Source organism: Sminthopsis crassicaudata, chromosome 3 (genome assembly GCF_048593235.1).
Source record: "Sminthopsis crassicaudata isolate SCR6 chromosome 3, ASM4859323v1, whole genome shotgun sequence".
In the NCBI taxonomy this organism is placed as follows: Eukaryota; Metazoa; Chordata; class Mammalia; order Dasyuromorphia; family Dasyuridae; genus Sminthopsis; species Sminthopsis crassicaudata.
In genome coordinates, this window is record NC_133619.1 from 555,598,947 (window position 1) to 555,615,307 (window position 16,361).

General features: G+C 34.2%; 1 protein-coding gene across 14 annotated transcripts in view; it reads right to left on the reverse strand.

Annotated features, from left to right (window-relative positions):
- Positions 1–16,361, reverse strand: part of DLG2 (discs large MAGUK scaffold protein 2) — a 2,604,243-nt gene that overhangs the window by 2,088,420 nt on the left and 499,462 nt on the right. For 4 of the 14 annotated variants that reach the window (XM_074304597.1, XM_074304600.1, XM_074304599.1 and 1 more), the window contains exon 1: positions 7,052–7,494. The exons of the other annotated variants lie outside the window; for them this stretch is intronic. In XM_074304597.1, the coding sequence (XP_074160698.1) occupies positions 7,052–7,081 (30 nt within the window). In that variant the 5' untranslated portion in view covers positions 7,082–7,494. Of the gene's footprint in view, positions 1–7,051; positions 7,495–16,361 lie in introns of those variants that run through there. 14 annotated transcript variants of the gene reach the window in all.

Genomic DNA, 16,361 nt, shown 5'->3' on the forward strand with positions numbered 1-16,361 from the left:
AATCTGAACAGGTAGAAGGTAATATCTAAGCTGAGACTTGAAGAAAAGTAGAGATTCCATAAGGCAAAGGGGAAGAGAAAAACATTCTAAGTATGAGGAATGTCCTGTCCATGGGCACAGAGATGGAAGCCAGAATATAGCATATGGGAAACAGGAAGCAAGCCAGTTTGGCTAGAATATGGGGAGTGTGAAGAGGACTAATAGAAAATTAATCTGGAAAGATGCTGTAGCCAAATTGTGAAGGTTTTAAATGCCAGTCAAGAAGTTTGTATTTTTTCCTAGAGGTAACAGGGAGCCCTCAAAGAATCTTGATTATGACAATACTTATGTGTGTTTTTATATACATACACACACACACACACACACACACACACATATATATATTACATATACCTATATAATATATATGTACTATCTTTTGTACACCTATTATACTTTGCAAATATATTTGGCCACTAAATGAAAAATTAATCAGAAAGGGGAAACAAAGATTGGAAACAGATCAAATAGTAGGCCTTTGCAATGGTCCAGGTGAGAGGTGATAAACACCCTAATAGAGCACAGTGTCCAACTAGGAATTTAACTTTGCTGTCCTGTGTGATATACTCTGAGTGACATGACTTCTATTACCACTTCATCAGTAGTCCTTACTGTGAACCCTTTGGGGATTCATAGCAATGGCCCAAGGAATTTGTGCTAAAATTTTTTTAATGATGCCATAAGCAGTAAATAATTGCAGAATAGTATGAGTAGCTTGTTAAATTTTCCTTGAAGTTCATATTTGTCATGGTTGTTGGTGAAAGGAGTTTGTAGGACAAAAAAAAAAAAAAGTTGAGAATTACAGCACTAAATGGATGGCTCACTCACCTTGTCACTCATAAAATTCCATTTTCTCTACCCAACACTATCCTGCCTCCCTCCTCTGGTTTCTTCCTGCTGGATATAGAAACTTAGCTCACCTGGCTAGGGATCACAGGTACCCAATCTAGTTCAGAGGCCTTACTAAATAGTTAGGCAAATATCCAATGGAAAGAACAGGATTAACTTATTGAATATGAGCAGCTGGGTAGCATAGTGGATAGAAAACTGGTTCTTAAAAATCAGGAAGCCCTGAGCACAAATGTGGTCTCAGACAGTAGTTATGTGACTCTGGACAAATCATTTAATCCTGTTTGCCTCAATTTCCTCAACTATAAAAGGAGCTGGATAAAGAGATGGCAAATCACTAGAGTATATTTTCAAGAAAACCCTAAATGAAGTAAAAGGTCTCATATGTGATTGAAATGACTGAACCACAAAAAGCTGGGCGTGGCACAGAGAATAGAGAATTGGCAAAAGTGCAATGGGGCAAAGGATGGCACTGAGAATGATAAACCAGATGGTCATCCAAGGAATAAAAGGGGAGATAAGGAGATGTACTAAAGATAAGATTTAAGGGTGATGCTGACAGTAAGGGATAGTCATAGTTTACGCATTTTGGGTTAGGACAACTAAGAGGGTGGTGTAACCTGGTAGAATGGAAAAAAAGAACTAGACTTAGAATCTGACAGATGAGGCTAAAATTCTAGGTCTGTCCCTTACTCTATATGGGACTTTGGACAAGTCACAGATTAGTTCTTAGTTTTCTTAAGTTCCTCTTAAATCCCTTCAGTTCTTAGTTCTGAGATCCTAAGAGAAGAGGCAAGATTCATGACCCCAATTCCCAGCTGTTTTAATTATAAAATCCAGAACTCCATTGCTTTCCTATAACTGGTTTAATTTATTTTTGTATCATCAGGAGGGAGCAAAAAAAACAAATTATTTTAATCAAAAATAGAAGGATGGTAAATAATTCTGTCATGTGGACATATATTTAGAGTCAATCTCTTAAATTTTATCATGTACTATGAATATAAAATATATTATTTTATTAAATATGAAAAAGTATATATATATTATATATATAATATATTAGTTTAAAAATATGGTTATTAGTTTTAATATAATATAGTTATTTTAAAATGATATATTAGTTAAATGTAAATTTATGTACATATTTTATTAAGTACAATACAATAGAAATATAGTTTATAAAATTTGAAAAGTACTGTGCATGTTATGCATGATAATATATTAGTTAAATAAATAATATTGCTATTAAGTAATCTTATTGGCATTAGTTAACAAAAAAATTAAATTTTCAAAACCTTTTACCTCTTAAATTACTATTTTTTGTTCCTCTTAGAATTGTGCATACATTTATTTTTTGTAAAAGACAGGATTTGACAGAAACAAAGAAGGAAATTATATTTATTTGAAGAACAGCTGCAATATTAGAAACATCAGAGCCAGCTTCTCCCAGGCTGCCTTGCCAATGTGACTTAAGTCATTTAATATTATTATTGGATTTTGATTGTTCATGTTAACCTGCTAAACACACAACATGAGGATAGCCACAGGATACGTGCAATAACCAATTATAATAGCAATAATTCTGCTTAGGAAAATTGCCTTTTGTGAGGACATGAACAATTTCTAGTTAAGGAGAACATTTGAAAGCCCCAATTTTGTCACCAGTAGATGAGTCTGTCTCAGTTTCTGCTGGTCATTTGTCACATTATCACTTAAATATCTCTTTCCCATTATGAGTAGATAAGTTATTAGCTTACCTCTTGTGATGGAGAACTTACTGCTTAATGAGGCAATCCACTTTCTTTGTAGACATTTAAAGCCATTAGGAAATTTTCCTTTATACAAGCTACCATTTGCCTCACTGTCTAACCTCTACCTTTTAGTTCCTAGTTCTTTCTTTCTGATGACACTTATAGTAAGTCTCAAATGCTTTTCCACTTGACGCCTCTTTGGATATTTCAAAAGAAATGATCAGCTTCTAAATATGTTTTACAGCCTAAGAATTCCAGATTTCTCCACAAAGAGCTGAATAATATGATTTCAAATCTTGTTTGCTATTTTAGCCACCCTTCAATAGAGAGAGTACTGGTATATTGATGTCCCTGCTTAAATGTGATCCCCAGAATTGAATAAAACTATTTATTTAGTTGACTTGAACTACTGTACTGGTGACCAAAGTTGTTCATCTGATAGCACAGTTGTTCTGGCCCTGACTAGAATTATGTTGTTCTAATGTTTTTCTTTAAGGTTATTGTCCATATTATACCAGTACATCAATAACTTGTGCTTTTCCCACCAAAACAATTATAGTCTAATCATAAATTGCATTTTTACCAAGTAGTCTATAAATCAGAAAGATTATGGGAGTTGCCCATAATCATGTTTTGCATCATATAATTATATATGCCTCTGTTATCTTTATTAATAGAATTTTAGCTCCTTGAGACCAAGGGATATATTATTTGTCTTTGTATCATCAGTGTCTAATAGTTCTGGGCACATAATAGGTATTTAATAATTGCTTGATGATTAATTGATGTCATTATTCACCAAGTTTCATATGGTCCCAAAGAAGTTTCCAGTTTCAAATAACTGGAATCAACAATGCCAGTCTCCTCAAATGTGTGAATTTGATCATTTTAATCAATCTTTCCATACTATGACATTTATTACAATTATTTCTAATCCTCTAGGATTGTCGTATAAAAAGGGCGTTTGATTTTTTCTTCTTAGATGCAGAAAAAAATTAAGATTAGTAAATGGAAAGTATAGAAAGATTAATGCTACCTCAATATGAGGGGTTAAAAATTAACTTTCAAACAGAGTTATTCCAGATTACAATGGGTTATCTTGGAGGTCAATGAGTTTCTGTCACTGGAAGTCTTCAAAATCTAGATGATCTGGTGAAGCTTCTAGAGACAATATTCAAGATCCAGGTAAGATTTAAACTAAATGACATCTGAAATCTCTTCCAACCATAATATTCTATTATTCATAACTAAAATATCAACTTAAAAAATTTCATACTGGATAGAAAGCTGGTCTTAAAGTTAGAAAGTCCTGCCTTTCAATCCCATCTTAGACATTTGCTAACTATATGATCCTGGGCAAGTCATTTAATACCTCCCATGTAAGAATAATAAAGTTTGTTAAATAATAGAATGAGGTGATATATTTAATGCATTTTGCAAGCAGGGAAGGGCTTCATAAAATATATTATATAATACGTCCATTTTTGGGTATAGGTTTGTCATTTGTCAAAATATTTCATTTCCTTTATTACTATTATAAATGATAACAGAAATAATGAAACAATATTAACCATAATAGGATTTCATAGTTATGCTGTCCTCTGGTTACAAAACACTTTAAATACTGCACCCCTGTCATATTACCGTCATATAACTCTTGTTTAAATTAAAAAATAACTACGGATAGATAAATATGAATAAACAAATATAAATAAGTAAACAAAAATAAATAAAACAAGTGGTTTTTTCATGCCCACTTTACAGATGAAAAAAGAGGCCCAGTGAAATTAAATGACTTTCCATGGCTCATGAACAACCCTAAAAATGGTAGAATCCAGAATTGAATCTTATTTAGACTCCTGATCCTAAATATTAGTTTTACTATACGTTATTATACATTATTGTTTCTCTCTCAAATTGTAGAGAGAAACAAACAAACCAAAAGAATGGATCCTGAATCACAGAATTTGGAAGAAGGAACTTCAGTAGGCATCTAGACCAAGCTATACTCTCCAAAAGAATACTCATCATAGAAAATGTAACATGTGAGGACCTTAAAGCTTAAAGCTAACCAACATTAGCTTTAAGACTTTGAAAAAAAAAGAACCTAACAAATCCTGTTTCAAAATCGTGGTGGTTATTGTTTTTGCCTTTTATCAAGCTTCCATTTGCCTCTTTGAACTTCCATTTATTACTCTTTACTTTCCCTTCTGGGTATGAGCTAAACATGTGGAATCTCTATTCAACAACTATACATTTCAAGTACTCATAGACAGCTCTGGATGCTCATTGAGCTTTCTCCTCCAGGTTAAATAAGACTTAGGCCTTTGTTATTCTTTTCATGGACTATACGCTGTTTACTCTTCTGGACATCACCTTTTAACAGAATGTACTATTTCATAACCATAACTAACATAAAGTAACAATTATCTTTACTACTGAATTTAATTTGCATATTAATTAAAATAACCTAACCTATTGTGCTGATATGGCCAAGATGCCATGTTGTATAATGGAGAGAGTACTGGATTTGGAGTTCAAAAGATCTGGGTCTGAATCCTGCCTCTGACATTCATTGGCTATGTGACCCAGGGTAAGTAACTTATCTTCTCTGAGTCTGTCTTTTCATCTAAAAAATCGGTATAATGATTTCACCCCCCTCATAAGACTGCTGTAAGAACAGTCAGCAATCTTTAACCAAGTATATGAAACCAAGTATACAAATGTTAGTTGACCATACATAGTATAATGTAAACTATGTAATGTAACGTAAACTGTCTTGGAGCTATCAAACTATAATTCAAAATCTTTAAATATATCAATTGATTTATCCAAAAAGAACAAATTAATTTTTATTTGATTATCGTGTGTATAGTTCAGAAAAATAAATCATTGGTTACCACTTTATTACTGTGCATGATTCCATCTTTCTATGAAAGACAGTAGAAAATGAAATTCATTTCTTTCTAAAACTGGCAACCAAGTTTTCCATTGCTCTAAACTGTCATGGTTTGGAACTATAAAATATAGTCAAACTGACTTTTTGACAGAGTCACAGGGAGAAAAGTTAGCCTCAACATGAAAAAGAACACATTTTAAAAGACTGTGACCTTTCCTGGAAACTGGCATTTTTTTTTTAACCCGGCCACACTACAGTTATTTTGCTGATAATGTTAATAATAAGTGAATGAATCAAATAAATAATCTGAGGTGTGCAAAGACAAGAATAGAAGTAAAGAGGCCTATCTAAATTATAGGACTAGTTACTTAACATAAATAAAAAGTCCATTAACTTTAAGTGCATTAAGCTCAACTGAAGCATCTTGCTGGAACCCATCATATCTATCAAAGAGTGTAAGTATTGTGTATCATCAGGTATGGAAGAAAAATATATTCTCATTTAGCAGTACGCTTATTTGGGGCCTTCAAAACTTATCCGCCTTTCTTATTTCATTAAGGAAAAATCATATATGAAATTTTTTCACTTGCCAACTCTACATGTATCTATTGATTTTGCCTGCCATGCCTACTGGGTGCCCAGTCAACAGAGGGTGTTAATGTACCTGGCTCAAATTCACGAAGTAGGTCACCAATGTATAAACAATAAAAATGGAAGTGGGAAATAATTGTATCTGCAAATTCCTTCCAGAAAGAATAATGATTTCTCGTGTTTACCCGCTAAGTTTATGACACAAAAACAAAATATAGAATGAATGATAAAATAAGGCTAAAATGAAAAATATTTTATTTGAGAGGAAAACCTCAGCTATTTAGTACCTATCTCCCACTTTTCTAAGTTTCTTCTATGCAAGTAAATCAATGTCAATATTTCATTTGTTTCTGAAGTCAAGTAACTTCAGATATGGATAGAAAGTCAATTAAGGTTTAATGCTGGTTATTTTGAGGAAGGCCCAAAGGTGTACTTTTTCTCCCCCCTCACAAAAACAAAAATGCAGAACATGCAGATTCTCCAATCAGCAACAATATGTCAAGTCACACTAAACCTGATTGGTTTCTTTGAACACCAGAGACATGTACAGCTTTCTGGTTTTTAAGTGAAAGCTAATTATCATGCTCAGAAAGACTAATCTGATGTAATATGTCAAAATGATGTGTGTACTCTACTACTACTCAATGTATTTCAATATTGAGCTATTAATAGATGAAAAAGCAAAGCCTGATAGGAAACATAAGCATGCTCTCCTTTTGCTCGCAATGTCACTTTAAGAAGTTGAATATGAACAAACATATAGATCCTTCCACACAGAAAACACAATACCCACTGGAGTAGATGATAATGATCACTTTAGCTTGCAAACTGACAGGACATCTCCAATCTGTTAAATTACTGAAACGGAATAATAACAGAAAGATTTGCACAGACCAACAATACTGCTTCCCCGTCCTACCTTGGTGGTGACAATGCACAGACAATCCATCCTAAAATCCTTCCCGTGGCTCAGTAGGTGTAAATCGCATGAACAAAATCAGCAAAGGTGAGAAAGGTTTTTGGTAAATAACAAACACAGCAGCTCAGTCGGGAGTCTGCACAGACGGCTTTTCCAAGTGGGCCCCTCATGGGGAAACTGGAGTCCTCCTCCACACAGCTGAAAGCAGGCAGGATTCTCCTAAGCATCAGAAAACCCCCCTCGAAATCCTCCTTAGCCAAACTTCCAGGTGCCTTACTGGCTTGCTCGGTTGCGCGGTCCCCCCAAGTTCATTGTGCGATCCAAAGGGCTCCACTGAGCATCTTGCACAATTATACCCGGCAAGATGCTAGCTACGCCAGGCACTAGAGAATCACATTTCAGCTCTAGCTCTTGTTTCGGAATTCAGAGATCTGCAGTTCCCCTATACCCATAAGATTTCCTCTGCCAAGTCTCCCCCCACCCCCTCCGCCTTTTTTTTCCCCTTGGTCTTTCCTCTCCGTTATTTTCTACTAACTCCGAGTAAGCATAACACGGGAAACTACCGGGCCCATCTATCAAAGTGCTGTCACTCCGCTGCCAGAACCACCACTCTGGGTAATAAAAGCTATTTATTACGAGCCCAATTCCGGTGAGCCTTCATTACTTGAAAGGTATGCCTGAAACACTAAGGTGCGTGCACCACTTCATACATCACAGCTCAAATCACTCGGAGTTACCCCAGCAGCTTCTTAGAAATGACTAACAGCTGGATAATTAAGATCAGGCAGCAGATAAAAGAAAGAAGTGTTGGAATCAATTTGCTCTTTTGAAAATGCAACTTTCCACCTTTATTGCCGACGATTATTTGTGGGCAGTAATGTATGCAAACACACGCTGAATGGCACTCGACCTGAATATATCAGCAGATAATGTGCATGTGTTCAAAGAGAGGTGGGGGGTGGAGAGGGATTTGGGGTAGGAAGGGACCCGAAAACTTTTAGGAAAGTTTGTGATTGAAAGACCAGAAGATGAGTTTCCCAAACTTCCCTCCTCCTCCCCACTTCTTTTCAAGTTTAGCTGATCTGATGTTCCTGTTTAGATGGATCGAACCTGTTTTTTGTTTATTTGTTTTGTTTTGTTTTGTTTTGACCATCCTGCGGAATTTTGCAGCTAGCTGGTTAGCCCCCAATCCCTACCTTTCTTGAAGTCGAACTGGTGCAGCCCTTCAGATGCCTGACAAGCTTCATGCTGAATAAATGAGGTATCTGTCTGGCCTTTGAGGTTTCTCTCTCTTACTGAGTAGGAGACTTGGGATCATGGGAAAGGCAGAATCAGAGTCCTGAGTGGAAGAGAGAGGTTATGTTTCCTCTTCACTAGGAGGAAAACCTACAGCCAACTGGACTGTTGACAGCAAGAAGAGGAAATGTCTAGATACCCATATGATACAGGTCACTTTTTCTATGTGCAGGACAGGACAACCTCTACCTCCAAAGCAGCCCGACTGCTCAGTGGAAAATCTTTCACTTACTTGTGTTCATATGTACATTGTATGTGTAGTGTATGGATGTATATGTAAATGTAGCCATATGTTTACATTAATTGTATATATTGTACACAGGATGCATACAAACATAAGCATGTATATGTATGTGTATATACATATATATATATATATATATATGTATATGTATATATATATGCCCCTAAGGAAAAGATATTCTCTATCCCCAACACATCCCCATGAGTTGAAAATCTTTCATCTGCTTATGTGCATGTATATGTGTCTATTTTATGTATATGTATAGCCACAATGCATATACACACCTGTATGCATACATATACATACATAAACATGTCTTGCACATATGTGTGTATGTTTATAGATATATACACACATATGTTTTCAATAACAAACCTTTCCAAGAAGTAAGGGATATTTGAGAACTCTCTAGCTTTCATGAATTATTCACATTCTAACCCTGATATTTTCCTGATTGCTAGAGATGTGTCTCAATAACTGACATGCCATTATTTTGCCAAAAAAAAATAGCAAATTATATGTGTAGTAAGAAAGAGAGCAAAAGAAAAATCTAAAAATAAAACTTCAAAAGCTTCATTTAATTTGAAATATTGGAGTCTTTGTGATTTTTTAAATTGATAAATCATAATAGAGTAGAAAAAAAACATAAATATAAATTTCAAAGTTTTTATCCCCACACAAAATTAAGTAAAACAAGACCAAAGGTAAATAGTAACCATATAATTCTGTTTATGAGGAAGGGGAAGGTGGTGGAGACAGTCTAAATCTATGATTTCATCTATAGGTGTGCAGGGTTTCTTGGTGTGGGGAGTTGCTTCTTCTGGGAAGCTCAGCAGCTCTGCAGTAGTGTTTAGACTTAAGAGAATTGTCTGGAACAGAGACTTTAAATGACTTTTTCATGTGGCTACAAAACTAATGTGTTAGACAAAGGACTTGAAACTGGTCAGTACTAATTCCAAGGCCAGTCCCAAATCCCCTACACCAAGCTGTTTTTGTTCCAATATAGAAAGGCTTTAGAATGTAATATCTATTGTATTTAAGCCGAGTTTTATTCTGTTATAATGGTGTATATACTAATTAGCTATGTGACCACAGTAAAATCATCTAAACTCTCCAAATCGGTTTCCTTATGGAGAAAATGGGACTAATAGGACTTAGAATAAGCCATATAATATTATTGTGAGACTCATAATATACATTATGTGTATGTCTGTGTATAGACATGTAAATACACACACATATATATTTATGTGTACATACATAATATGTATTAATTGTATGTATTTCCATATCTTATCTCTATCTCTCTATTTGTCTGTGTTTAAAAAGTGGGAAAAAAAGACAGAGAGAGAGAGAGAGAGAGAGAGAGAGAGAGAGAGAGAGAGAGAGAGAGAGGGAGGGAGGGAGGGAGGGAGGGAGGGAGGGAGGGAGGGAGGGAGGGAGGGAGGGAGGGAGGGAGAGAGAGAGAGAGAGAGAGAGAGAGAGAGAGAGAGAGAGAGAGAGAGAGAGAGAGAGAGAGAGAGAGAGAGAGAGAGAGAATTTGGCAAACTTTAAATACTATATAGTATGTCCCAAAAGTCTTAATGTGTTTTTAAGATATAAATAGATTAAATTAAAACTTAAATTAAGCATTAATAGCTTAAAATTGCACTAAATCTTTTGGGAAATCTTCTATATAAATGTCAATTATTATTATCATTTGTCACTGTAGCTACTGTTCTTTCTGGTTTGCTTTCAGTAGATATGCTTTTAGGGAAAGGAATAACCTTACTGTTATTTTCATGTTAGCTTCACAAATCATCAAGACTTTTAATCTTGCCTATATCCTGTGGGATTCATGAGATAATATTTAAGTAGCTACTTTGAAACAAAGGTTAAAGAAACTTTCCTTGCCTAAACATTCTTTATTGTGCCATAATAGCATTTAATTTAACTCACAATTCCTATGAAGACCATGCAGATGGACAATGAATTTGAGCCAGAATTGAACAGGAAGGGAGCCAGCTGGATGGCCTTTGGGATGTTATTCAGAGTTTTTAATGACCCCAAGTTTCTCTCAGAAATCATCAGGTCTACCATTTTAAAGTCAACATTCTTCCAGTGAAAGATACTACATGGCATAGAATCATAGAATTCCACATCTTTGAAAGTTTAAGTTGTGGGTCACCCAAAGGGCTGTGGAATGGAACATAGTAGGTAAGTGAGCAAGTGGTAATATGAAATTATTTGCGATAAAGGGTACAGCATTGTCAGAGAGATATGGGGCCAGAAAAGGAAGTGGGGTATGATGCTTATTCAGTGAATAAAGTACTGGACTTGTAATCAAGAAAACTTAAGTTAAAATCCTGTCTCAAACATTTAGTTAATTTTGGGATGATGGGTCAGTTTTACAATTTCCCTTACCTCAGTTTCCTTATTTAAAAATGGAGATAATGTTAGCACAACTTACAATGTTGTAAGAATCAAATACTGGACCTTAATCATTTTGCAAACGTCAAAGGTCTATATAAATGTTAACATCCACTATTCGTCATTAGTATCAACACATTATTGAGAAATCTAAAAGAAGTTTCTCAGCATATTAAGTTGACTTCTTTTAGAGGATTTGTGGAAAAGAGACAGGCAAAAGGAATGTAGAATGAGAAAGCAGATATCCACTTTGATAAAATCATAGATTCAGCAAAGTTTTGGAGAAACATTTCCTAAGCTTGCTGACACCAAAAGCTCCTATACACTTTAATCTGAAAGGTTCCCAAAAACAAATAATCAGAGAATTTTAAAGCTGGAAGGGATTTTTAGAGTTCATGTAACCCAATTTTTTTTATTATTTTATAAATGCAAATACAAACATCCATGCAGTTACTCACAGATATTGTTGTTTGTCCTTAGTTTTGGAAGAAGACCATGATGTCAGGGGGTCAGCTGCAAGTGAATTGGACTAATTCAGTTCCAATTGATCAGTGATGAACAGAACCAGCTACACCTAGCGAAAGAACACTGGGAAACAAGTGTGAACTGCTTGCATTTTTGTTTTTCTTCCCAGGTTATTTTTACCTTTCTAAATGTGATTTTTCTTGTGCAACAAGAGAACTGTATAAATATACACACATATATTGTATTTAAGATATACTTTACATGTTTGCCATGTATGAAACTGCCGGCCATCTAGGGGAGGAGGAGGAAAGGAAGGGAAAAGTTGGAAGAGAGTGTTTTCAAGGGTCATTGTTGAAAAATTACCCATGCATATGTTCTGTCAATAAAAAGCTATAATAAAAAATAAAATAAAAGATATCCCAGGATGAGAAGATCCCATCACTGGAAGAAAATCCATCTTGAGAAGATCATGGCATTATGATAGTTAAATCTGGGAAACTGAGCAGCAAAAACAAGAAAGGAATACTCAAAGTAGTAGAGAATCACAGTATCAATTGTCACCTTTTTGTCATTCCTTAAATACAGTGATGAAAGTGAATGAGACAATGCATGAAAAGGCATATTTAAAACATGTACTATTTGCCAAGTATTGCACTAAACTCCGGGGATACAGATGTCAGAGAGACAGAGACATACTTAGAAAGAGACAGACAGAAGCTGCCTTCAATGGACTTTCAATATAATAGAAAAAAAGAACACATGCAAGTGATTGGCACTTGCAGCACAAGAAGGATGAATTCTAAGATGTGAGGGGAACCACAGGACAACACCTTTTTCAAACTCAGTGATAGTAATGATGTAAAATATGAAAAGGTAAGGGAGCATATAATAAGTGTTAGGTATTGGGTACAAGAGGGAAGTAGTGAATTCTCACCAATTCACTCATTTCCTGGGACAAAGAATGGGAGGAGACAGGAGAGACATAATAGGAAGAGTTGTTTGAAAAACTGAATGTTTCTGATTAACTTCCCCACCCCACCCCCCAAAAAACAAAACAAAAAAAAAAAACCAAGTGAACTGGACTTAAGTAAGGAAGGGCTGCACAAGGTCACCTGCCTCACTTCCCCCTTAAGAACCATCTGGTCCAGTGGTATGATCAATTGACATAAACATTATATTGAAGTAATTTCTGAATAATGTACTAAAATATTAAAAAGTTAAAATGTAAGCAAATATTCATAAAAGTTAATAATACAATATCTGCAAATTAATGTTTTCCCTAAATTTCATCTGCTGCCTCTTGGTGGTATGTAGGTGTCAAAGTAATTGACATTACAATTATGTCCTTTTAGAAGTCTGTATGACTCCTCTTATCCCTTAATTTTCTTGCATGGCTTGTACCAAAGTTTCCAGGTTGTGCTAACTCTCTCTTTTTTCTAAAAACTAAATGAGAAGGTCCTTCCTAACTTCTGCTCCTTGGAATGAGAACACAATATAGGAATGAGATCAAACATAGGATTAGTTCTGACAGAAGTCATAGAGAGACTCAATTGAACTGAGGACTATTTAATTAATTAATTAGCTTCTATTAATTTTTCCTATGTGTCAGGCATTGTGTTATCCCCTAGGGAATAACCAAGAATAAAATAGTCCAGTCAACTATTCAATCAATAAACATTGATTAAGCACCTACTATACCAGTTATTGTGTTAGGCCCTAGGGATACAAAGATTAATGTACTCCAAACAACTGTTCATTCAAGAAACATTTATTAATCACCTGCTATGAGACAGAGAAGTGTGCTAATCACTGGACATGCCAAAAGAGACAAAAGACAGTCCTTGTCCTCAAGTTTACAATCTAATGGATCCAAACCATGTCCCATATTGTCAATCATAACATTTTTCTCATAATATTATCATTAATAGTGTTTCTTTCCTCAAAAAATTTTAGAAAGAAAGAATAGGAATGTTAATGGATTTTTGGTGTCATTGATACAGTGAACTTCCAAATAAAGTTTAAAAAAAAAAACTAAGTGCAATGATGAAAGGGAAATTGACAGTAGGTCACTCACTGTCAACCAATCAGAGAAATAACTACTTTACATATTGAAAATATTAACAATACACCATTTAATTTTATTAAACATGTATTTATCTTGAGGGCTTAAGTGAAATAGAATTTTGAGACAGAGTCAACATCTAATAAGGCTTCTAAGAAATGGAGATAAAAGTTGGTCTGAATAACCCATTTTATTGCTTCATTTCTTCACTTTGCACATAATGTTATAGCTAATGACTACAACAGAGAACAACAATTAGCAAATTTATGAAGTGTGCTTAATTGACACTTTTCCCATAAGAATTGTTTGTTGACTTAAGATGGATCTTTTGCCTTGATTATAGCTGACTAGGACATGAAAATTGTGATTCCCAGGCATGGAATATAAGACTTACAAAATTCAAATATACTTATGAAATACACATTTTATTTAACAATTTGTTGTGATCAAGACAAATTATTTCTTCTAATAATTACTTTTGAAGAAAGTACAAATTTAAGTACAACTCATAAAATTATTATTTTTCCTAATTATAGACATTAATCTATATTTATATTGGTACCATTAATAAGAAATAAATATATTTCATGATAACATCCATTATTTTGACCATCTTATATATCAATCATTAATTCATTCAGAATTGGCATTGATCTATCTTGATAATTGCTAAAACAACAAAAAATCTAAGCCTTGTACAATATGATGGCAAATGTTAAATTAACAAATTTGCCATTGCTTTAGTAACTTTTTTGGCTTTATTCTCTTTTCACTGAAGGTATTCTGATATTTCATGGAAATATTTCAACTTGTCATATGAATTTCATATGTGATAAGGTTTTTTGATCTCAACAACAAACAAAATCATTTTATACATAAAGAAACTGAAACTCAGAGATTTATTCAGTGTCACATAGCATCTAAAAGCAGAGAACTAGTGGAAAGGAATGGACCTGTGACTTCACTTATGTAAAAAGAACTCTAAAAATTCAGACTAATCCCTTATCTTCAATTTATGGTGTTTAGAATTGGTTAGAGCATTGATTAGCAATATATCAATAGTCAGAAGCACTATTGACCTCAAGTCTTCTTAATTTTGTGGCCAGATCTCAATCCTTTATACCAACTCACCTCTTACAGGTTTTCAAATGACTTTTTCTCAGTTGTTCCATCATCATTTGCCTGGTTTTCATGTTTTACCCTTGATATTATTTTTGCTTCTTTCCTCTTCTCATCTCCAATTTTTAATGAATTACCAAGTTCTATTGATTCTACCTCTGCAATAATTCATTTATCTTGTCCTCTCTTTTACCCCACCTCTACTTTAATATCTGTTTGGTCTTAACAGATTTTCCTTCTATTCTCTCACCTTTTCTCTTCTGTTAACATTGCCAGACCAATCATCCCTTTGTTTTCACTTAGTCACATTATTCTTACTCAGAAATTATTATTAGTTCTCAACTGCTACATAGATTTAAACTTCTTTGCCTAATGTACAAAACCCTCCACAATATGATATAATACCTCCTTATCCCAATCTATCCCCCTTCCACAAACTCTATTTTCTATCTCAACCAATATACTTCCAACCCTTCAATATGACCTGAATTTTTCCAGGTGTCTACAAACATCTTAATTTAATTCTTCACATATTGAAGTCTTTACCATCCTTTAAAGCCAAAATCAGATGTCTCTTCCCTAATGAAACCCTTTTGTCTTTCCACTGACTCCACTTTAATGATCATAGGCATTCACAAAGCAACTTATACCAGGTTGTATGAACACATATCTAAGAATAGTAACACTCTGGTCCACTGCACTTCCCAGAGGACTTTATTTTGAAACTCTTTTAATACTCATAATTATTTTCTTCTAAGTTTTTTTTTTTAAATCATAAATGCTTAGTTCATTAACAGTAGTAGGAGCTTAATAAATAATTTAATTGATTATGCAGGGAGATAGATTGCTTCATACAATGGAAGCCAAAGGCCAATTTTCTTTTTAAAAATTTAAATTTTATTTTTGTTAATTTAATAAATTGGCCACTCAACCCTTTGAACAATACTTGGCACATAGCAAGCATTTAATAAATGTTTGTTGACTAACCTCTGCCATACATAAACACACACCAGAAAATCCCTGTAATAGATATGCATACTAAAACAAATCAATTTTCTGTACTTCCCATGTTAAAAATGTGTTATCTCATTCTGTACTCTGAGTCTGTCAACACTTCTCTATCAAAAAGTGGAATCATGTTTGGGTCACTGAACTGATCAGATGTCTTAAATCTTTCAAAGTTGCTTGTCTTAAAGATGTTTTTGTCTTTGTGTAAATGGTCCTCTCAACTCTGTTCATTTCATTTTTATCAGCTCATAAAAGTCTTCCCAGCTTTCTTTAAAACTCTCATCATTTCTTATAATATGATAGTATTCCATTGTATTCATATACCATGATTTTTTTCAGTCATTCCCCAACTGATTCTCTTTATTTTCTAGGTTTCTGGAAATGAACCTCATGCTGATCACAGCCCCTCAATGCCTCCATAAAGAAAGGGCCCTAGGGACTCAGAGATCTTATACTTTGGCCAAAATTAAAGGCAGCAGACAATTCCTATATTAACATTTAATTTATGTTTTATAAATTAAAATAAGAACAAAATCAACTATCCTATGTGTAGGAAAGTAGGTATTTTGTAACTATTTTTATACAATGAGACCAATGGAAATCTTTGCTGGGGAAGGTGGGCAATAAGCATATGTTACACATTTCAATATTGCAATTTTCTACTTTGACTTCATCTGTCTGGTATGTCTTCATCTGTCCAGTGATAT